The sequence below is a fragment of the Anneissia japonica genome, unplaced genomic scaffold (assembly GCF_011630105.1).
Source record: "Anneissia japonica isolate Jap-2015-1 unplaced genomic scaffold, ASM1163010v1 scaffold9668_len1562885_cov226, whole genome shotgun sequence".
In the NCBI taxonomy this organism is placed as follows: Eukaryota; Metazoa; Echinodermata; class Crinoidea; order Comatulida; family Comatulidae; genus Anneissia; species Anneissia japonica.
The window spans coordinates 1,013,814-1,039,195 of NW_022711326.1; the positions used below are offsets into that span (position 1 = coordinate 1,013,814).

Sequence of the window (25,382 nt, forward strand, 5' to 3'; positions counted from 1 at the left end):
TGAATGGTGGAGAGGAGTAAGGTCCATGAAGCCTGACCAATAAAAACGGAATACACATATACGATGGATCGATTGTTATTTTGTCTGCTGCCTCCAATCGTTTGAAGCTTGAAATTTTGCGGGGGATTTTACAGACAGTGTTCTTTGATTTTTCTTTCTTGCTTGTATTTGTGTTATTTAGTAAGGATTTAGTTAACATTAATTTGTCAGTTGATCCTTTAGAAGTATATGTTCATAATGTTTTGTTTTATTCTTAATACTGCATAGTTTACAGATGCTCAAATAAATATGACTTGATATAGGCTGGCTAGGGGCCTAGGCCTAGTGAGTAGGCCTAGGCTAGCTAGTCTAGGCGGCGGCCTACAGTAGCCTGGCCCCAGGATAGACTAGGCCTAGGCCCTATCCTATCTCCTCTTTTTTTTTCCCATTTCCTAGCCTAGTTAGGCCTGTGCAAAGATAGAGGTCGCCTAGGTTTGGCATTCCCTGGGCGAATAACTCGTATTTTGTTTGTGTCGTCCGTAAGTAACACCACCGGGGACAATATGTGGGAACCATCTGTGCGTGATCTTATTAGGTAAGCCAACCACCACCAGCCAGCAAGGAACTAGGCCAAGGCCTAAATAAAGATAAGAAAAAAGTATTGTACTGGGAACTGGCATGTTGTTCAACTACTAACTAATTTAACCTAAAATCAAATTAAAATCTAGGCCTAAGCTCTGAAGTCTTTCAGTTGTTGGAAATCAAGGGAAGGCCTGGGCTTACTAGCTAGGAGGATTATTATTGTTCACTGCAAATTTATAATTGGCGTTTTAATTTTATATCTGCAACACACTCATTACGGCGAACACATTCATCTTAGATTGTTAAGTTATTTATAATTAATCCACTCGTGAAATGGTCAAAAAGTACTTTTTGTAAAACAATTTATTATTATACAGTAGGCAGATAAGATGTTTGTTGACGTTTTGGGGGATTTTTCGTAAAATTTATGTTCTTACAGTGGTGCAAAGTTTACACCACAATGTCACATAACAAACGAGTGTATGCCTCTATCAGAAATTTCAGGTGAACCATTTTGAACAACTCAGAAATGCATTGTTGTTCATTAAATAATTATGTACTATCTGCCAAAAAAAAAAAAGAAATCAGTAAAATTGCCCATAGACTGTGCATGGGAACCAGTCAATTCGAGTGGATGCCACTTCGAGCAAATGCCAGTTCGAGCGGAATTTATTATAGCGGATGCTAGTTCGAGCGGAGAAAAAAATCACTTGTGCGAACAACAGCCTGTGTGATTTATGTACGAATTACTTTAAAATTTCCTATTTTGAGCTAAAAATTTGCATTCGGCTGGGGCTCAGGCTTTGCCTGGGAGCCAGGCACTGGTGTATCTAGGGGTGCGTGGGGTGGGGGAGGTTCCCCTCCAAACAATTACTCGCCCCCCCCCCCCCCATATCAATTGCAAGTAGTTAAAAATCACCTTATTTTGCGAGTTTAGCATCCCTCTCAATTGATTATCGAGCCCCCGTACTTCACCTTCGCGCTCCCAATCAGCACCCCCATTTCAAGACTTCCAGATATGCCACTAAAGCCAGGGGAAAAGCCCCAGTGGGGTCCGGGGGAGAAGCCTATAGCCTTATGTATAAAAAAAGTTGTATTTAATTGATTTACAGTATAAGGTTAGCAATTTACAATTAAACATACTTACGTTCATAAAAATAATGTTAAGTCATTGTTATTCTTTCCACATGCTAAGTTAAAAAAAAAAGTGGGTTTTGAATTATATAGAAGAATGGTTGAATAGTGGAGAAAATTGGTATGATCTATTTACTGTGCTGTTGATAGTCTTGTCACAGGGGCTGAAGGATCCAGAATTTTCCAAACGGCGGGGTGGGGGCACAACAGTTTCAGAATAGATAAGTGAGTAGCACATAACATTAATATGCATTGAAATTTTTTAAAATTTAGTGGCATGACGGGTGGGGGGGCATGTGTGTCCCCTACACTGGATCCGCCCCTGTGTCACACTACTACACCAATGATTTGTGCACCTTCTGGTACCATATACGTAAAAATAATTTAAATTTCTGTGGTGAATAAAAATTACAATTACAGTTACTCCCATTTACAGATATAGGCCTAAATCGTAAATCTACAAATACTGTTACAACACTATATAATTCAACTAATTGGAGACAAAAACCGTGAATTCTACGTGCGAAATTCTATAGTTTTAAAATATAGGGCCTAAGTGCTTTCTGGCGGCCATCTTTTAGTCGGATTTGCCAAGACTGTAATTCAAACATGGAATAATTTTCAAAAAGTACCAAAAACATTTCAGAACTTTAGTGCACAGAGCATTTTTTGCATTTATAACAAACAAATACAAAAATAGGGTGACGATAAATTCGCCCTTGTAGTTCGCACTAAATGCATCCGTTCGAACTGGCATTCTAATTCTAATTCAAGAAATTCAAGAGATTATAGTTACCATTGCTATTTTATTTTTCAGCAAAACAACTAGGCCTATATAATACTGTGATGCCTGGATCAAAAGGTAGGACTAGGAAGGATACATTCCTAACAAATGGGAAATTTTATAATTTAGAGATTTTATTAATGTACTTTAATTAAAGTTTAAATACTGTACTTAAAAATATTAATTTAGATTTTTTTTTCGTGCAGCAACAGCAAAACCCAAGAAACCGAAAGCCTACAAACTCCCGAAACCCCTACCAGAAGGGGAGATACTTACTGAGCATTCAGGCAAGAGAAAGTGGCGTATCGGGTCAATAATCGGTCAAGGTGGCTTTGGATATATCTACCTTGGTAAAGTGTCTATAAATATTTTATTTCTTTTTCTACAAAAATGTATATTTTAAGGCTAAACTTGAAATTTATTATTAATGGTTTGTACATTTTTTTATTTCCAGCTTCTGACAATGTAAATACAAAAGTGAAAGCTGATGCAGAGTATGTGTTGAAAATTGTAAGCATCATAATATATATAAAATATATTAATTTTAATCACAAAGTCTGGTACACATTGCCTCATTTGGTCAACAAAACACTCCATGCTTTCTTAAGCCCTTGATGACCTCATGTTGATTGTTGGTTTAGATTAGATAGTCTTTGAAAACGATCCCTCCTAAGCAACTGTGGTCTCTGGAATCGTATTGATCAGCCATCCCGCAATTGAAAATATGGAAAATTGAAATGTAAAAATATAATTTCCTAAGCTTAAAATGTCATGGAAATTTATGAAACATTCATGGAAGTTTTGGAAAAAGATATTAAAATATATAATATTTAAATAATATTACAAACTACTGACAGCATTATTTCTTAAATAATCAATTTTCCATGGTTTTCTCCTTCAGGAACCACAAGGAAATGGACCACTATTTGTTGAATTGCATTTCTACCAACGTGCAGCTAAAGAAGATATGTGTAAGGCATAGGTTTTTTAGTAAACCATAGAATTGAAGAACCCTCTAATTTGACCAAACCATGAGAACACCCCAAATTTTTAGGTCCCAAAGGTGGTCTGAAATTGGAGGGCGAACTGTATAAATTATGATCGACTTGTAGTTTTTTCTTTCATAGCACTCAGATGAGAAAAAAAAATAGGATAGCAATAATCATGTACAATTTATTCAACCTCCACTTCTTGAAAAAGTTAATAAGCAAAAATTTTTTTTGGAAGCGGTATGTCGCAGCGGTTGTGGTTCTGCTTCTTAACCTTACGGTCAGAGATTCAGTCCCTCGCTGTGGCTTTCGGTTGTGTCCTTAGGCAAAGCACTTCACCTACTGTTGTCTTTTTCTACCCAGGAGTACAAGTGGGTATTTGGTAGGTACAAGCACAAATGTATGTTGATTATTATTATTATTACAGCTGCAACACCAGGAATTATCCCCACGGAGCTGTGTATGTGTTCCATATGCATTTCATCCAGTGACCGGCAGTAATGTTAAGAGCATATATATATGAACCATTATTATTATTATTAAATCTATTCTTTTTAATATAGTGGAACAATATCAGAAGTCACAGAATCTACCATATCTTGGCGTTCCAAAGTTCATCAGTACTGGCCTACATGAAACAAACAACATGAAATATCGCTTTATGGTCATGCAAAGATTTGGTGAAGATTTGTACAAGAAACTTCAAGCCACAAACCAGAAATTTACACCAAAGGTTACTTACATGTTAGCTAAGCGCATTGTGAGTAGGCCGAGCTTCATGCATGCATTTTTCAAAAACATATGATGTTTCAATATTAATTTCATGTTCACCTGACCATATTTGGTAGAAACACTTCATTACATTTTCTCCAAAAAACAAGACCTTATAAACCCTCAAATTTGTATGTAAAGCCAGGAGTAGAGAGTATCCAATTTTATTTTTATATCATCTAATCAAAATTATGTAATGATTTATTTTTTTATTTTATTTTATTCAGGTATAAAAAACATTACAAGCAGAGCAGAACAAAGCAGAACAAGTCTGAAATTATTGTATTACAAGATATAAAAATACATAAAAAGAGAATTATCAAAAAACAAACACAAATATTGAATTACATATAAAATATTAACAATACATTACAAAAAGGAAAACGATTAAAATTATGAAATACAATAGGTAAAAACATTAAAATTGGTTTACAGTAATGTGATAAAAATAAAGTAATGCGATAAAAAATTGAAAAATACATACATAATTTAATAGAATATTATTAGTTAATTATAAATGTTAAATATTATGTTTTTGTAAATATGAATTTATTTTAATTGACATTTTCAAAATATTTATAACAATTATTTTGATTAATCACATTAAAAAGTTGTGAAAAAAAAAGCACCTTATTGAGAGTTCATTAATTGAACAATAAAAGGAATAGCAGAATGTTTATATCTATCTGTATTGCATTTCGGCACTTCAAGGGTCCTGGCATTAGATCTAATGTTAAATTTTCTCTTGCGGCAAAGAGGGAGAAAGTCTCTGTGTTGGGCTGACTTAAGAAGTCCCTGACCAAAGGAGAGGACAAGATTTTCCTTCCCTGCCGCAAGCGAAGACAGTTTAGTTTGTTCTAAGGCTAAATCATAAGAAATATAGATATTTCCCAGTATAATTCGCAATGCTCTCTTTTGGACAGACTCAATTTTATATGCTAATTTTTTTGTGATTCCCCCATGCCACACAGGGCAAGCAAACTCCAGGATAGGTCTAATGTAACATGTAAACACCATGATTAAGTCATTTAAGGGCGCACCCAACCCTCATTATGAATCGAGCAAACATCCTTCGAGATGCTTTAGAAATAATCTTAGTGACATGAATGTCCCATTTCATATTGTCCTGAATAGTAACCCCTAGCAATTTCAGGCTACTAACGCATTCAAGAATCGTATCCTTAAGGGTAAATTGCTGAGAAACTCTACATAACGCAAGAAATTTACAGTCATAATGTGGCTACATAAAAAATTTACAGTCATAATTTCAACAACTGATTATTTATTTTATTCATATTGTTGCATCCAGCAGCAAGTAAACAGAGCCCCCTTCCCCTCATATCTGAGGGGGAGGGGGCCAATAATATATGGATGTCCCACAACCCACTTAGCTATGCATCTTAAAAAAATGGCTGTTGTATTGTCTTATTAAGAATTTACCTGAAATTGATAAATGTACTGACAAAATCTTAGCTTTTATTAGAATTTGTTTTTGTTTGTTTTCAGCTGACCACTTTAGAGTACCTGCACGATAAAGGATACATCCATGCTGACATCAAAGCTGCTAATCTAATGATGGGGTATGGCCCCAAGGCCTCAAATCAGGTCTGAATCTTATATTATGCTGACCCTATAATCTGAAATTAGGTACAAGTCATGTAATGATAAGTTTTAAAAATCAGGTTTGACCTATCCAATCCCTACATCATTCAGTGATAATAGCCCTAAGGCCTTGATTTAAGTAGTATGTATTGTCCAATCCCTAAAGCTCACTTCACACAATAAAGTTTATGTGACAGATTTGTGTGATATGCTCATATATGGGTGTGATGATGATGTCATATTACACCAAAATATGGGCATATTACATCCAAATATGGGCATAGTACATCCAATATGGGCATAGCACATCCAAATATGGGCATATTACACCCAAATATGGGCATATCACATCTAAATATGGACATATTACATCCAAATATGGGCATATTACATCCAAATATGGGCATATTACATCCAAATATGGGCATATTACATCCAAATACGGGCATATCACATCCAAATATGGGCATATTACATCTAAATATGGGCATATTACACCCAAATATGGTCATATCACATTTATTGTCACAAATTGATAGTGTGGACAAAGCTTAAAGCTGTTATAGGAGTAGGAAATGTGAATGTACTGAATGTTAATACTAACTCAGACTAATGTTGTAGATAAATGAATGGTACTGTTGCTTTATTACAGGTGTTTCTGGTAGATTATGGCCTTGCATATCGCTATTTACCTGATGGAGAACACAAGCCGTACAAAGAGGATCCAAGAAAAGCCCATGATGGTACCCTTGAATACACAAGCTGTGATGCTCACAAGGGCGTTGGTAAGATAAACCCAGGCTCCCTTCCTCCTTTGACGTGGTGAAATCGTCTGATACCCCAACCCAAGGCTAGGGTGCCTCCACAGTTGTTACAGCAAGTGGCAAGTGTTCTTTACAATCAGATCTGCTAAATGAATTCCCCTCATTAGTTAAAAATATTGTAAAGAATATGGATTGCATTGTATAAATATATATTTATTTAACTTGATACAATTTCCTCACAACACCACATTAATTTCAGTCCCTGGTTGCCAGTGTCTTTGATATCAGAGCGACTAAACAATATAATAATATAAAGGGAATGATGTCCTCTTTATTTTTCTCTCATGTTGCCAATTTGTTAGTGCCTTCAAGAAGAGCAGATATTGAGATCCTAGGCTACAACATTCTACACTGGTTGAGTGGCACTCTCCCCTGGCAGGGAACTCAAGACCCAGATGCAGTCAGTGCAATGAAACAAAAGTAATGTTGTGCTCTTGTTTTAAGGATGTCAAACTTGCCAAAGTCGAATCCAAAATGTATGGATTACTAATGTATACTTTCTCTGTGTTAACCTAAACATAAAAATTAAAGTATCTAGAACATGAAAATATATGTATAAAGCATTCTACTCCAGTGTTCTTTAAAAAGTTTCATAAAATGACAGGTTCTCAATATGATTTTATTTAATTAATAAAACTACAAAAAAGTTAGAACAACATTGGGGTAAAAAGCCAAAAATAGAACACATTAAATATGCTTAGCCATGTGCAAATATTCAATGTCATTTTGGTATATATGTTTTTCTATCCGTTTGTAGGCTCATGTCTGATGTTGGTACGTTGATGTCAAAATGTTTTAAAGGCAAACATTTTGCAGGAGAAGGTAACTCTTAAAGAGCTTGATACAGTTGTTTACTGAATAATTAATTAGAATATTTTACCAACTGCAGATGTCACAATGGATCATATTTTTATGCAGTCAATATATATCACAATAAAATAGTCATGAATACAACATGAGAATAATTAAAAGAATTACTTGCTCATAAATAATGATTAAACATTGGCACATCTATACACAACCAGTTGAAGATATAAACAACTTGTCACCAAAACCATCATCATCATCATCATTAATTCCAAAGATTTATGTAGCGCCAGTTCCAAAAAATGATCAAAGGGGCTGAGTGTTATTATCCCTTGGCACTGGGTAACATACATTGGCAAACTACACAAAGTGCAACTTTCTCTGGTCCCTGGGGGAGTATACCTAGTTGTGCACACGCAATTAGTACAGTCAATGCCATAAAATCCTACCAGGTACCTATTTATATTCTTGGGTAGAGAGAGACATTCGTATATTTGTTTTGAGAGAAATAAATGAAATAAAGTGCTTTTCCCAAGGACAAAAGCGACTTGTACAGTGAGAGTTTCGAACCACAACCTGTGCGCCAACCGCTTCTATAAACAATAAAAAATTTTTGTAAATGATGGAAATTACAACAGTAAAACAATAGTTTTTTTCTTTTGACAGCTGAAGTTAAAAAATACTTAAAATATGCCCACAAGTTGAGTTATGAACAGAAACCAGATTACAATTGTTTACGACAGCTCTTCGACGATGCTCTGAAGAAGAACGGTCTGAAAGATGATGGCAAGTTTGACTTTGAAAGTGTTGTATCCGGTCCAGAAACTAAGCGTAAAACAACAGTCAAAAGAAAATCCGACGACGGATATACTAGCAATGGAAGCCCGGTGAAACGAGTTAGATCAGAAAAGGTTACATCCTCAGGGGAAAGCTCCCCAGAAAAGAAAAAACGTGCAGCAGCGGGCAAGAGAAAAGTGACAAGCTCATCCTCCATCACCAGCCCTGGGAAAGAACAGATACCGAAAGCAAAGCAAATGAGAGGAAGCAGAAATAAGAAACCAGTCTGTAGTATTTCATCGCCAGAGAGCTCACCAGAAAAGAAGCTACGTAGATCACCAAGGAAACTAGCTGCATCTAAAGGTAGGCCTACCTCATCGTCATTATCATGGATGCTTGGCATAATATTGTGACACATTGCAGTCAATAAGCTTTCTTCAATCTTATTTGGCTAAATTTTCCATACTCTACTATTACTAATTTAATATTTTTCCATTTCTCAGTTCTTTTACCAAACTTCCTATGATAATATAATAATAATATTGATTTTTACTTTATATAAAATAATGGTCAGTTTCTGGATTTATCAAACTAGAAATCAGCTTAAATTCATATTAAGTCCATTTTTTTGCTTAAGTCAGATTGCTTAAAATTTTAAAAGTCGATTGTATGCGTGCACCATCTTAGATGATTTTTAAGCTAAGATTTTGCTAAGATGGTTTAATAAATCAATTAATTCCTAATTGTCATGCATTTAACAATATGAAGACAGAATCAAACTGCTTGGAATGTTATAATCATGTTCATGAGATAAATGTTCAGAACAAGCACTTCTGCTGCAATGCAGAGAATTGTAGTCATGCCACAGTGCAGAGATGCAGACTGTCACATTCAGTGTTGCAATATCCTACTGTACCAGTACCAATTTATATAAGTCAGACTTTTAACAAATTGTTAAGGGGTTAATTAAAATAACACAAAAGTGACTCCAAATAGAGAAAGCAAGACCATAGTAACTCAACACATAACTCAACATCATCAGGAATCAGACTTAACAAATTTTTAAGGAGTTATTTGGGAGTTTTCGTTGTATTATTAATTATGTTAATTTTGTGTTGTGTCTTCTCTGTCTGTCTAGGTAAACCAGTAAAGAAAGCAGTCAGGAATTCAAGAAGAAAAGTGCAAACAATGGATACAGAGATTCAAACATCACCAGGCCTGCTACATCGATACTTAAAAGAGAATCCCAATTATAATAAAAGCTGATTGTGTACATGATCTGATGCTTTATGGGAAATCATTACATATGCATAATTGAAAAGAAAGCAGCATGTGAACAATGCATTATGGGAAGGAAAATGCATTGTGGGAACTTGCTTGTAGATGCTACATGGTACCTGTCAAAAGCATCATTGATGCTCTCATTAAAGATGTTTGTTTGTAAATTGTGGGAATGTCAACATTGTTGATTATATGTAGATCTTTGAAACTGTTTTTGAACAAATACTTATAAAGTATGTTCAAATATTTTTTTATATTTACGATTATGTGACCAAAGAATGTATACTTTAGTTAAATGTTAGCCAACCAATAGAATTGCGCTTCATTAGAATTTAGAAGTCCAACATTATTGGTCCTTTACAGTTTCCATATTAACTTGTGAATCTCTTGGAGAAAATGATATAAATTAGTGATTTCTTTGCGTTTTCCAAGGTCCCGATTCCAGTGGCGTTAACCAGGATATTCATCACCTTTTTTTTCATTTTGTTCAGAAGCAGTACATGTTTAAGATAAAACTCAAGCGGGGGTTAGCCCCGTACCCAACTGGGCTTTTTACCTAGTCCCAGGATAGGTTGGCCTAAAGGAACTCAGGCCAAGGGCCCAGGCCTCTTTGTTACTACACTAGATTCTCATCCTGCAATGTTATTATTTATCATATATTAAGATTACTTATTGTTATTGTTAGTAGTTATATTTATAATACATTATTAATATAGGTATTATTCAGGATGATAAAATATATTATCAAACAAAAATAGGTGGACATTTTTTACAATTGCCAGAAATGTTTTATTTGATTATACAATTTTCATCAACATAAACATTTTTTAGATAAATTAACCTGACCCATTACCATCACATATTTTTGTTGACAAATGAACTGTAAATTAAATGTTTTATTGCCAAATATGTTTAATCTTGAGGTCCCTCTTCGGTTGCCTTCATCTTCCATCCTGTCGACATGATAGCAGTCCTTCACATCAACATCAGTGTCAGAAGCAGGATGGTGTCATAAGAGGTGGCATTACATAATCCAAACCTCTGCCCAGAAGAGGAAATGCAAAACATGGTGCTTGCTAAGCAGCTTGGCTCAACTGGTGGTAGCCACTGTGTGTGTGCGTGCACGGAACTGTGAAGATCTCTTGGTTCCCGGTTCAATTCCTATCGCTGCACTCCTTGTGTTTCAGCTGGAGGGCTGAAATACAAGTTTCGAAAGTGTGATTGTCTCCTGGTGTACTGCCCATTCACCACCAGAAGGACCCCACTGGAAATAAGTCTTAAATACAATCCAAGTGACAGACCATCTCTGAACGATTTTTTGACTTTCAGATGCTATTAAATAACCACTATCTTAATGATTCAAAGATGTGCTGTCCCTGGAAAATGACAAAAAATTTAAAAAATAATTTCGAAATTAACTTGCTCATCTTGCAGTAACAAAAATTAACTTGAGCAAAAATGGTATTTTTTCTGGGACAATACACCACGGCACACAGCTACTTAAATAGTAATCTAAATAATATTACAAGTCAATCGTGACATCATCTCTGCAACTCACAATGTTATTTGCTTATCCCCCACAGTCCAGTAATTTTTCAATAGTGGATGCTTGGCTCGATTTTTTTAGGTTCGTGTGCAAAAAAAATACCTTTTATCGTCACCGCGAAAATATTGCGCACCGCGATAAAAATTTAATTGTAATCGAAATTACTTTCGTAATACAAGGTTAGTAAGAACCCAAAAAAAGTTACTTTAAATTCATATTAAGTATGAACAATTAGGGAATTCCTTGATTCAATGGATCCTAATAAACTAAACAAACTACAGTAAATGTTTAATAGGAATATTCTAGACCTATTTTAAAGACTCAATGACAAAATTAGATGTAGGACTACGGCCAGGCAGGAGGGTGTCAGGCCTCCTTCTACCTACTAGTACTAGGCCGTAGCCTAGCGTAGTTATGAAATCATCGCATGATTTTTACCCGTCTGCATCGACCAAAAAGTCAGACTATTCTCTCTCTTCAGGTAGAGGGCTGAAATAAAAGTTACAATAGCGCCCGTTTGAATGAGACGTTTAAGCTGTTGGTCCCACATGCATTTATGGCCCATATGCATGTTAAAGAACGCAGTACACTCTTTGGAAAAGAGTAGGGGATTGTCTCCTGGTGCACTGCCCAATCACCACCAGAAGGACCCCATTGGAAATAAGTCTTCTAGACTTTCGTGAGCTCTCCTTGGTGTTTACACCGAATAAATCCAATCCAACCCAACCCAAGTAACACAATACAAATTACAATAGTAATTCATCGTATCCGTACTGACAGTACTGCTGATGTGTAGTTAACGTGTACGCTGCAGGAGCACAAATCAGCATACTCACAGCTAAATGTAAATACGCACACTGTATACTGATTATATCACTATGGCAACCGATGACTGCTACAACGGCAATTGACTTATAAAGCAATTAGTAGAGCATGCATCATACACTAGTGAAGAATTATACTTAGATTAGATTTAGCACATTCAAAAATTTCTTAAAGCATTAAATCTAAGCTTCGTATAAATAATTTTCCTATAGTATACTATGTGGAGCTCTACTACAGTAATTGCTTACTGTTTCTATTTATTAAGAGACTTTTCATGACATGTTATATTATTGTTTTGTCTTTTGCATCCATATCAATGTTATCTGTTACCTTGTTTGTTGCCAGCTATGGAATGTATTGAAATAGGCTTTACATTAAACAAAGATACTGTTTCAATATATATTAGGGCAAAATATTACATACAAAAAAAATAAATAATTTCAGATGTTTCTTTTTATTCCGAATGTTGCATCAATTTGTGGAAACCAAGAACAGACAAATATAGTAATACAGCATAATAATAATAATAATAAGACAAATTTAGTAATACAGCATAATAATAATAATAATAATAATAACAACAAAACTGAAAACACAATATCTGCTTTGAGAAAACTGACTTCTATAAAATATAATCTGTCAAATACAAAATATAATATTTTTACATTTCAACAATTTACTTATTCTGAACCATCTTATGATGGATAACATTTCATGGAGAGACTTCATAATTAAGCATACAACTGCTTTTAAGTTCTTTAATAATTCCCACCCCTTCTTCATCGGCATTATAAAATATCTTATAAATTTATGACTTGAGACAAAATCTTGCACAGGTTGCACATGTCCACTGCTACATACGCTCCCCCACACCCTGCAGTTGGGACAGCATACCCCCTGTTGGGAAAATCCTGCCGCCATTGAGGCCATCCCCGAGATATTTAGCAAGGTTTACATTTAGTTCTGTGAAAACGAGGCTGATTTTGGAAGTACAAAATCTGTGTGAATTGGGCTAATTTGGTATCACAAAACTTGTTAAACATTCCCAACCACCTATCTTGCTTGTGATCATTTGTGGCATTATTCTTAGTCAAATCAGCATAACTATGACTTTTAGGAACTTTTCAACTTTTCTTCTTGCTTCACTGTGATTGGTTCACTAAAGTATGGACACTCCTCATAGAAGGTTACCGTTATCCTGTCTAACCTTGTGATTGGTTGACAGCAATAACTTCCTCATAGATCACTTGTCTTCTTGCCTCACTGTGATTGGTTGACTGCAGTATGGACACTCCCCATAAATATTTTTGAATCCATATTTGGAAAGACTTTGGTTACTAGTTGGCAATGACCTCAACCACTGAAAATAATCAGTTAATCGGTACTTAGAATGGCGTAGTAGGTGTTTAAGTCACAGTACAATATATGTTAGCTCTCTGCCTTCTACACAATCAGATGACAGATAAAAATAAACACAAAAATAACAATGTTAATGTTAAAAATGGAAATAATAATACTGTTAATGCTAATAATAATAATAATATTAAAATAGAACCCTTCCTTTAGGACACCTCTATTAAGGGGGCACTTTTCTTAGCCAAGAAGTGAGAGAAATATGCCTTTTGACACTACAGTCATCCCCTATTAAGGGGACACTTTTGGTACCAAAAGTCCCTTAATAGGGGTTTTACTGTATTATAGTATTTAAAATAATTTACAATAATAATAATAAATACAAAAATATAATAATTCATCAAATCTTCAATGAGCCTGCTAAAATTATGGATCACCATTATACCCTAGAGAAAAAAATAAAATGCAGGCTGGCAACATTATGATGTCATGAACCAAAACCTGTAACTTTGGTTTCATATTCTTAGTAACATGATTCCCCTGCACGTTTTTCTGGGGTTGTATACATGTTAAGGCTTCACCTCACCTCATATAAACATATTTGATGAAATGCTTTGTTGCAGGCAGGAAATTTGCATACTTTGTCAGGTATTGCACCATCAAGTCGGTAGAGATAACATATACTGCATTCAGAGCAAAAGTCCTGCAAAGAATTTAACACTAATTAATAGTAAATTAAGTCACCAAACTTAAGCTCTCATTTATTTCTCTTAAGCTAATAAACATAAATAATATTTAAATTAAAGATTCTTTGATAACATCATATAAATTTGAATTTTGGTAAATTTGAATATTTAATTAAATTATTAGCTATTAATTAAAAATATAGTCTTCCTCATTAAAAAACAGTATTAGATATTCACATAAATTAACTGATAATCAATTCAAGGATTTGTGTGGTAAAAATCTGCGATAAGTCCACTGCTTGGTCCTTTTAAATGAGATTGATGAGGTATGATCAAACATAGTTAACAACAAATGTACCAAATATCAGCAGATTTAAAATTAGTTAAGTCCATGTTGCTAAGGAGTAAAGTAAGGTACACGAACTGCGAGTCGGCTAGGCCAGTAGCATGTCCAGTCTAAACGTAGACAATATTTATCATCGTTTTTCTCACTTATACATTTCACAAACAGAACACAAATTTTGATATTAAAACAATCATATCTTGATAAGTACTTATTGGATAAGATTGATGTTTTCACTATTGTAAAGTTTAGAACTCATATATTAACAGGAAGCTTGTTTTTCCCGACTTCCGGATGTCTCCTCTTGTCACCGCCATATATATATATATATATATATATATATATATATATATAACATAAATCAAGGTAGCCGTTAACACTGTTAAATCATATATAAATCATCAAAGAAAGGTAAATACAATGTTCGAACACTGTATTTACCTTTCTTTGATGATTTATATATATATATATATATATTGCCTAAAAACCTAATATGGGGCATTGGGTTTGGAGTAGTTTATTGCTATGGTTATTTAATATTTGCAAGATTTGAACCCAAAACATTAGAAGCAGAAGGTGAACACCTCAACAATCATGTCAAAACTTCATTCTAAATTCATAATCAGAAATTTTGTTACCTCTTTCTTGGAGGATATTGGAGATGGGAAAGTGATATTCATCAACTCTTGTAGGTTGCTTAAAACCGATTTTGATGAGTCCCACATCTGTAGCGACCGGTTCATATTGTCACGCAGTGGCTTGATGGTTTGATCAGCGCCTAGGAATCGACATTCTGGTAACTGTGTAGGATGCAGAGGATTCACCACTATTTGTATTGAGGCGTTGTTACCTAGGTAACAAATCAGAAAATTTTAATTAAAATCTGCTTTATCATTACAATCACCACCATTGGCCATATCAATATCATTGTCATTATCATCACCACCATTGGCTATAGAGTACCACAGTCATGTCGTCACAACGCCAGGCGGTGCTCTCTGTTGTCAACAGACATTGGCTACCGTCCATTACGCCTGAATGACTTCATAGCCTTTCTGGCATAGGCATTTTGATATGTAATATTTTACCATCAAAATGTACTAAAAACACAAAAGCTCGCATTATATTAGTTATCGAACGCACATTTAATCATGAATTAAAATTTACAAAGAAAAAGTAAGATACAACGTCTTATTAATTACGTTAGAAATTGAATTGGGATCAATGTCTTGTCATTTGTGAAATTGACGCCCGGTTGAATGTTTTTTGCAACGATAGCAACGGAGTAGCATTACGCGGTATTGTGAAATAACACTGTAGTACTCTTTAAGGCAATTACTTTCACTGTCATCACCACCAATAAAACAATTATTGTCACCATCTCCACTATTACAGTATCGTCTTCAACATTACTATCACCAACAGCATCAGGATGATGATTACCATTATTATCTTAACCAATACCATGACCACTACGAACATGCTGTCGCCACAATGCGTGCAGACAGGACAGTCACAACCCCAATTATCATCACAGACACAATCAGAATACCACCACCATCATTATCACTAACAAATCACTGCCACCACCATTATTATCACTATTACAATCATTGCCATCACCATTATTATCACTATCACAATCACTGCATCACCATTATTATCACTATCACAATCACCATTATTATCACTATCACAATCACTGCCATCACCATTATTATCACTATGACAATCACTGCCATCACCATTATCACTATCACAATCACCATTATTATCACTATCACAATCACAGCCATCACCATTATTATCACTATCACAATCACCATTATTATCATTATCACAATCACTGAAATCACCATTATCATCAATATTACGATCAATGATATCACCATTATCACTATAACTGCCATCAACATTATTACCACAATCACTGCCACCAACATTATTATCACTATCACAATCCCCATTATTATCATTATCATGTATGTATATGTGTGTATGAGTATGTAAATGTTTATATATATATATATATATATGTATGAGTGTGTAGGTGTATATATACTCATATATGTACCTATATACTCATACATACATATGAGTATATAGGTATATATATAGGTATATCTATATAGGTATATATATGTATAACGATTTAACAGTTTATTTTACTATTAAAACTTAGCTGTTATTAGTAAGAAGACATTAGAGTTATAGGAAGTCAGATTAACTTATTATTTACAAATTTTCTCTTATATTATTTTAGATTGTAAACACTGTACTTACTTTATTGCTTAATCATATATAAATATAAAGAAACAAAAACTAATTAAGATGTTGTTATTAATTAATACAAAATATAATTTACAGAAAAGAAATAGAATTTTTCTATTAAATTTTAAACTTCTTTAATTTAAGTAAAATAGACCTTTGAATTATTTTTGAACCTTATATGTAAAAGAAATATTTAATTATGTAATTTGGGATTTCCATTTACAAGCTATGCTTCAGGAATTTCCTGTTTTCTTTGATCTTAAAAAATGTTGTACATTTATATTTTTTGTAAATTTTCATGCTCAAAGGAAATAAATATTTTTGTCATTGTCATTGTCATATCACAATCACTGATATCACCATTATCATCAATATTACGATCACTGACATCACCATTATCACTATAACTGCCATCACCATTATTATCACAATCACTGCCACCAACATTATTATCACTATCACAATCACTGCCATCACCACCACCATTATCCCTATTACAATCACTGTCACCACCAACCATCACCACAATGACCGCCACTATTTTTTATTTACCTAAAGCAATTCTTCTAGCAGCATCCTTTCTACAGGGTTTCTCTGGCTCCAGCACCCATGTTGACTTGTCGATTTCATCCAAGACATTCCAGAATGTCTGATGCCTCTCAACAGCTTTATCAAATTGCTGTAAAACATCTACAAGTGACATCTACAAAGAAAATCATTGTTACAGACAACTGAAGTAATCTCACAGAAAGATCCAGCAACAGCCAATGGTTCCTCATAGAACCACATTTTATTATTTTAATATACAGGCCCGTAGCCAGGGGGAGTTTTATGGTTCGGGCGAACTCCCCTTTTCTAGCGAACCCCCCTGTTTTCTAGCAAACCCCCTCATATTTTTGAATGAGTCCCACTCGGAAAGAATGTCTGTTTTTAACTTACCCAGCATTAAATCAAAATTTAGCACATCTAATTCATTATTAATTGGTCACCCGTTTTTAAATTGTATCCTGCGATACAAGCCTACATTCATAGCATATCTCAGCTTCAGAAGTTCGGAGATTTAAATTGAACTCCGGCAAACCATGACTTTACGATAGCTCCCATAAGGATGGCAAACATCGATAAAAACTTTCACTGGCCTTTGGCTGAATGTTTGTAAGAAATGTAGCAACCAGTAACAAAACCGGTCTCTGTCTACCTAGAGTAAAATTAATGGCGCCACCAAACGAAGATAAAGTTTTGCGACTTAATCCACCAAATGCAGCTAAAGTTTTGCGACTTAATGATTGTGGATTGTGTGGTTAGTAAATTCCATAGCCATACTCTCCATAGCTCACACTAAACTATTTGCTGATGGAGCATTTTTGGGAAATTGACTCTCCTTTTTTCCATCCCAAACAAAATATTATTAACAAATCAACATGGTCCATTTCAGTCATCATAGCGAGTCACAAAATGAGGAAGTTTGTTTTCAACAGCAGACACACACAACAGAACGGAGTGCGTCTAAATCTAAAAAAATACGTACTGGCATATTGTAATACACATTCCCTTGTTGTACAGTATGAAATGCTTCATTAACATAACATACACTGAGGATCGCCAACGAATTGGGTGGGTATTCAAACTTTTACGATATGGTGAACTACTTCGATTAAAATGTTATAGTGATTATATAAGAATTAGATGAGTCACTGTCAATAAAACAATTCGCGGAAGAGGAGTATTCAAAATATCGGTACTATTAATATGGGACTAATCAGATGACTGACGCTGTTCTCCATCGACAATTGATTTTATGTGCATTATTTATCTACAATTCTTATCTACAGTATATACACTAAAGAATATTTACACTCACAATTTTAAAAAGAAGTTACCAACAACGACATGTAAATAGCTGTGGGAAAAACAAATTATCAGCCTGCTCTCTGTTTGAATACTGATCGTAATTGAACAATAATGATGCAGAGCAACACGCTTGGTCAACTTGTAAAAAATCAGAGCCTTCTGTTGTTTGCCCATAAAACAAATTTTGGAGTGTTATACAGTACAATTTCAAAACATTGTCATCGTATTGAAACAGCTATAATATTGAAAAACAAACCACTTGAAACAAAATCGGTGTACAAATTCAAAATAAGTATTTACAATAGATTTTAATGGTCAACTTGTTATCAAATTTTACGAACAATTTTTACATACATTTGTGAGTGCCGGTGTGTAATAGACATGCAAAGCAAGCATTAGCGGTTAGCTGTATAATATCTTTGAATATCATTTTAGACTGATTCATTCATATGCTTGGTCAACTTGTAATAATTTAGAATTCAACAGTTTTTACTAATAGGGTCCATATCTTTACACTTCTAGACGTAGTATCAAATTTTAGTTGCCATAGACCCGGTTTCATACACACTCACTAAGTAAATTTCAATGGAAACTGTTTTCCCCATTTTTCAAATGTTTAGTTAAATACTCCTATACAATACTGTAGGCCCCTGGTATAAAATTGACAGATCAATTAGACACTCTGTAAAGATCGATTATGCCTTTTTATATAATATTGTAGGTCATAGGCCTAATGTGTGTGAAGTACTGACTTTGTTAATATCGAATGGGTGAAATTGCGCACAAACTCTTGACCTAACATACAATGCCAGAGTAAATGATATCACGTTTTAGCCACCAAAAAGGATTTTCCACGGACGCACAGAGTAGGCCTTCTAATAGTATGGCCTAAAGCGAACGAGTTTCTGGTCTCGAAAATCCAGACACTTCGTTAAGGCCTATACAGTACAAAATACTGTACAGTATATAATTCATTGAAAAAGCTTTAAAATGAAGGACTTTTAAATAAAGTTTATGTATATAGGCAATAATAATATTTTGCGAATCTTGGGTTTTTAAAAGCAATCTTCGGATTTTTTAGACCCAATCTTGGGAATTTTGATTTTCCCTAGTGGTCACGCTGCATTTAGAGACAGAATTGTACCCCGACGACATCAAACTAGTGTAGGCTTAAGTACAGTAGGATGTACTACTAGGCATAGGCTTTTGTTGTAAAAGTTGAAGTGCATGTATTAGGATGCGCCACAGGCCTACTATATTTAAAAAAATACATTTTGTTAATTATTATTGGTTGGCCTAGGAACTAAGGTAGGCAGGCCAGCATTGCCGTCAAAAGTCCTGGGATTAGACGATAACGTCAGTGCACATGTTTACAAACGCTAGTGATTGGAACATGGAACTATTCTTATTAATAGGTCCATGATTGGAATGAAAACAGACGCGCTGAATTTCGTTTGTTTTATGAACGATAGTATTTATCGAACATTTATCTATATAAAAACAAGATTAATATTGTAGAAATTGTATTTCCAAAGATTCATATATAATTCATATTGATTGGAATGAAAATAGACGCGCTGAATTTCGTTTGTTTTATGAACGATAGTATTTATCGAACATTTATCTATATAAAAGCAAGATTAATATTGTAGAAATTGTATTTCTAAAGATTCATATATAATTCATATTTCATTTGGTAGACAATAAATATTCAGTAAGATACTGAAAACGATTATATTAATTCTGAAAAGTGCATCAAATCTCAGCTATTATTAATCACCCCTCTTGAAATGACCTGGCTACGGGCCTGATATACCTGAATACAGTAGTGCCAGTTCCCTGGGACAAAAGCAAATGTATTTTCTCAAACTATAATAACCTCTATAATTATCTCTGTAATAATTTGAATTAAGCATCTAAGGCCATCACCACTCCAACCCTCACCCTAGCTCTGTCCTTGGACCTGGCATGGCCTATTCAAAAAAATCGATTATATTATAAATACAGTAAATTATGAGTACCACAACTATAAAAGTATTATATTTGAATAATTTTTTATAATACAATAATAATATTATTAGTACAGTACAGTGTTACAAATAATAATAACATGTATTTTACTAGGCAATTCTGACAGACCTTTTACAAAGATTACTACACTTAAATAATAGAATAACATAAATCAAAACAACAATATTATAATAATAAAAATGTTACAAAAAAAGGTTTCAAAACTCATCCAGACATTTAACCTGAGAACTTTCACTTAAGCCGGACACTCACTTCTCACAGCAGTTGTTGGCCGATTTTTTAACGACGATCTGTTCTGACTGCCGACAATCAGTAGACAGCTTCGCGTGGTCTAGTACTCAGAGGGAGTGGAGTTGTTTTGTCACACGACTGTTGTGCGACGCAGTGACTGCCCGGCTTTAAAAATTCATAGATGCGTATATAAAGTTTAGTTGCTACAGAGTGCGGCTTCCTTTACTATAATAACAATACTTTACAATACCTTGGAATTCCATTGCAGTGAAAATTCAGATGGCAAGTCAGTGCTGCATTCTGGGGCTTCATTTGGGTACTAGAAAATAAATGATAAATAAGTTATTAATCACTAAATATTAACAATCATCATGAACTGATTGGTACATCTCCACCATAGCTGACATCCTGTGACCTCACTAATGAAGTCAGCAAAAGCAATTTGATATAGTTATTGAAGGGGCTATCTATTATTCTGAAGATCCACCCTTTTTTTTTTATTTATTACTTATTTAGGCACACAGCACGTACGCCAAGGATTGTCAATAGCAAATATATTACTGTCCTACTTGTAGGTAACAAGCTATGCTGCTTAGCCACTAACATATGTTGCTTAGCCACCAACGTATGATGCTTAGCCATTAAGTTATGCCACTTAGCCACCAGGTTTTGCTGCTTAGCCACTAAGTTATGCTGCTTAGCCACTAAGTTATGCTGCTTAGCCATTAACTTGTGCTACTTAGCCACTAACTTGTGCTACTTAGCCACCAATTTATGCTGTTTAGCCACCAACTTATGCTGCTTAGTCACTAAGTTATGCTACTTAGCCACCAACTTATGCTGCTTAGCCACTAAGTTATGCTGCTTAGCCACTATTTTATGCTGCTTAACCTCTATTTTATACTGCTCTTTTGAATAGAAATTTGTTGAAAATGCACACAACTGGTTATGACAAACTATGTTTTATCAAGCCACGAGATCTTTGGTTAAACACCTTTGTTACTAACACTGGGTTGCACCTTTATCACCTTTGTTGCACTTTGTACACCAGTGACTTTTAAAGATAGGGTCTTTTAAGTTTACAGTTGATAACTGCACTAACTTATATTATTAGCCATAATGACAGAATTTTATAAAATTGAAATTGCTTAATTTAAATTTTATGTACCTATTCCATCTGAATAGATACATAAAATTTAAATAGAATAGAATTTAGAATTAGAATTCTATTTATTTAAATAGAATTTAAATAAAATTCAGATAGAATAGATACATAAAATTTAAATTTCATGTATCTATTCCATCTGAATAAATACATAAAATTTAAATTTTATGTATCTATTCAGATGGAATAGATACATAAAATTTAAATTTCATCTATTCAGATGGAATAGATACATACAATTTAAATTTCATGTATCTATTCAGATGGAATAGATACATACAATTTAAATTGTATGTATCTATTCCATCTGAATAAACTAAGTAAATAAGTTTTCATTGTACATAAATACTGTTGAAAATATATTATCTACAGGTGCCATTATTCCTTAATTATTTTTTAAATTGCTAACTAGTTTGCATAACAATTTAATAACTTTTCTATTAAAGCAGCTGCTTTGGAAGGATCTATATATTATCTCTGCCTCAGATCGAGTGAGTACTCTGTTTGGGTGACTTCTACATTGTAAGTACGGTTGATGTTAATGCTTGTTGGCTTTCATTAAGAGAAGACCCTAATTTAGAGTTGTAGTGTAAATTATAAATTCTACAGACTAGGTTTTTTCTATCTAGTGGGGTGTGTTATTCAGGATTGGCTGCTGAAAGAGGTGCTAAGATAATAACACTGATGCAGGGCTGAGTTGATCATGCAAATTAACTATGAGCTCATATCAGTACTGTTTGGCATTTGTTGGGTAACAGTTGATAACACCATGGTCCAAATATACTTATCTCAGCTCTTTGCAATTCCAAAATTAGCTAGTAAATTAATATTAGGATTTTCAGTTGTAAAACCAGAGAGACTATTACAAATGAGGATTAAGAGTGCTGGTTTTTCTGTGCGCACAAAGATTTCACCACAGCAGGTAGGCCACTTTCTTCATTATCACGGTACTGATAGTTACAAAGGTAAGCCTTCATTGGGGAACCAGTCAATTTGCTCTATAGAAAAAAAATCTTCCCTAGATTGCGAAATGTCATGCCTATAATATACACATAAATCGCCATCTCTTACTAATGTAGAAACAAAGAAAACACATCCCTTTGACCTTCTTAATCCTCAGATATCATTAAAAAAAAATCTTCAATAAAGAAAAGTTTAAAATTACTAAAAAAAGTGGAAAGAAATAGAACTTTAATAGCTTGGTTAATTAAGTCATCATATCCGGGAGATTAGTAGAACTTTTCAAAAACCTAGTCAGTTTCATTAACAATAACAAATTTCGCATTTAGTTTGATAAAGAATATATGACCTGATTATTTCAGGTATTATAATTGCTGCCAAATTTTATAGTTACTTTTTCATGTAAAATTTTATGATCATCAGTCTCTATATATTCAGTATCAGATTTGCGATGGTAATGTTCCAAGTTGTCCTTGTAATTTATTGCATCTAATCAACATGTTAGGGAAAAAATAAACACAAACTTCTGCCTTTTATTCTTAATTTAATCTCTGGCTGTAAAACCCTTTATTTACTAACAATATTAATTCAACTGGATCACCCGATACAATTGAACTTGTTATGCCTGTATTTTACAAGCATTCAACCATAACTGTAAACTACTTACAATACTCTTCGCTGATGACAACACTGACAGAAACTGAGTTTGTAAATTCAAATGTTTGAAACAATTAAGTTACGATAGTTACCTGAGAAGATATATGTACGCTGATGTAATGTTCTCTTGCAGATGAATCTATTGTCTGTAACTTCACTTTTTGAAAACATTCATCAATATCAACAACCCTGATAAATAAAAAAAAATAATAACAGATAAGAAAATACACAAGAGTACATAGCAAACAACAGTATACAGCAAGACATTGAGATAATGTGGGAATGATTTCATCCCTGTATTTTCTAAATGGATCATCAATAGAATCTTGTAGGCTGTAACAGTATCTTGAGGTGACAAATGACCATTGTCAGTGGCGTGTCTAGAACTATTGACAAGGTGAGAGGGGCAATGAAGAACGAAAATTTTTAATGGGCCTTTAAGATTCTCAATTACCTGAATGAAATTTTTTTTGGTAAGCAAATCTATCCTGGGGGAGGGCATCTGTAATAGTGAAAATACTGACTAAAAAGATTTAAGTTTCATTTTTTGTTGAATTCCTAATATTTGAAATTGGAAATTTTGGCTGGGCACCTGTGGACCAGTGGCAGCTGCAGTGTAGCACCAGTACCAACATGTAACAGATACATTGTCCCTTTTTCTGCCTAACTAATAGCAACAGGTTACTCAAGGAGCAGAGCCATCGGACTCTTATTAAAACCTAACGCTGGCCAAGTTTCAACCACAATGGTCTTCAGTGTAAGAAACTGGAAGATTACCTCTTGGCCAAACATTTAGCTCCTACAGTAGTACCAATAGTGAAAAATGCTACAAAAAAATTTAGTATTATTATGAATAATGACTGGGATTAAACCAGTATATCACTTTGTGGAAGCAGTTTGGCGCAGTGAGAAAGGTTTGGTTTCCCAACCTCAAGGTCAGGTTTCGCTTGTGTCATTGAGCAAAGCACTTTATCTACATTGCTTCAGTCTACCCAATTGTATCAATGGGTACCAGCAAATTGCTGGGAGTAACCTGTGGTGGGCCAGCGTTCCACCCAGGGGGAGTATTAAACTCTCATCGGCTCCACGCTACAGAAACTTGGGATAAGCTTCAGTCATACAGTATGAGCCTTAGTGGCTCGGCAAAAATTTAATTTTACTATCACTTACCTATCCCATTTAACAATTGAGATTTCATTAATGAGTTTTCCATACAATGCTGGGGCTGTGCTTAAAGATTCAAACATCTTGTTTGTTCTTACAGCCGAATCCTAAAAAAAAAAAAAACCAGTTATGGTATTAGTGGCTGCAGTGCTTGCCTTACAACCCCAGATTTCTGGGTTTAATGCATAAATAATACTTTTTAATATCATTTCAACAAACTATTAAATTTGTAATCTATTTAAAGGGTTTTTTTTAATAAAAAGAGTAAAATTTGTGAAAACTGAATTTAGTATATCCATATGTAAGTTATTAGGTTTCAATTTAAAGAACAAACAAAAATACTATTTCTTTGCCATTTAATAAATGCATAAACAATACTGTTCAATAATCTTTGCATCGACCATTAAATTGGCAAGATAAATTAGGGGTTGTGCAACATTATAAACATTTTCACAAGTTTACAAACAGTACACTAGGGGGAGGGGTAGACAAATTTTTACACTCTTGCATATGCATAAAAATGTTGATGCAAATTAAGATGCAATATGTTAAATAATGGTAAAATTGTAATGTAACCATGGATGAAATATTCATTTTTTAGCAACCAAGTACATTGCTTTAGTTGACTTTACAAAAAAATGAAGAATGGTTTTGCAAAATCAACTTATTTTTGTAGGTAGGGAGGGGCACTGAAAAAGAGTACTGTTTGTACACTCTTGAAAAAATTAATAATTGTACAGTAAATGACCCATTAAAGGAGTTTTAATAT

General features: G+C 34.1%; 2 protein-coding genes across 2 annotated transcripts in view; one reads left to right on the plus strand and one right to left on the minus strand.

The window, feature by feature from the left end:
- The first annotated feature begins 33 nt into the window (after positions 1–33).
- Positions 34–10,439, plus strand: LOC117107448 (serine/threonine-protein kinase VRK1-like). The gene is made up of 12 exons (XM_033249150.1): positions 34–180; positions 2,513–2,557; positions 2,686–2,829; positions 2,934–2,989; positions 3,381–3,450; positions 4,032–4,228; positions 5,746–5,844; positions 6,494–6,626; positions 6,968–7,085; positions 7,423–7,487; positions 8,139–8,612; positions 9,388–10,439. The coding sequence occupies exons 2-12, from the start codon at positions 2,542–2,544 to the stop codon at positions 9,513–9,515; spliced, it is 1,500 nt and encodes a 499-aa protein (XP_033105041.1). The 5' UTR covers positions 34–180; positions 2,513–2,541; the 3' UTR covers positions 9,516–10,439.
- A 1,897-nt stretch (positions 10,440–12,336) lies between these two features.
- The window catches only part of LOC117107382 (E3 ubiquitin-protein ligase FANCL-like), a gene marked incomplete in the record, with an annotated part of 15,090 nt that continues 2,044 nt past the window's right edge, over positions 12,337–25,382 (minus strand). The window contains 7 exon segments of the mRNA XM_033249041.1: positions 12,337–13,261; positions 13,841–13,957; positions 14,922–15,133; positions 17,107–17,257; positions 20,918–20,986; positions 23,542–23,638; positions 24,620–24,720. Of these exon segments, the coding sequence (XP_033104932.1) occupies positions 13,145–13,261; positions 13,841–13,957; positions 14,922–15,133; positions 17,107–17,257; positions 20,918–20,986; positions 23,542–23,638; positions 24,620–24,720 (864 nt within the window).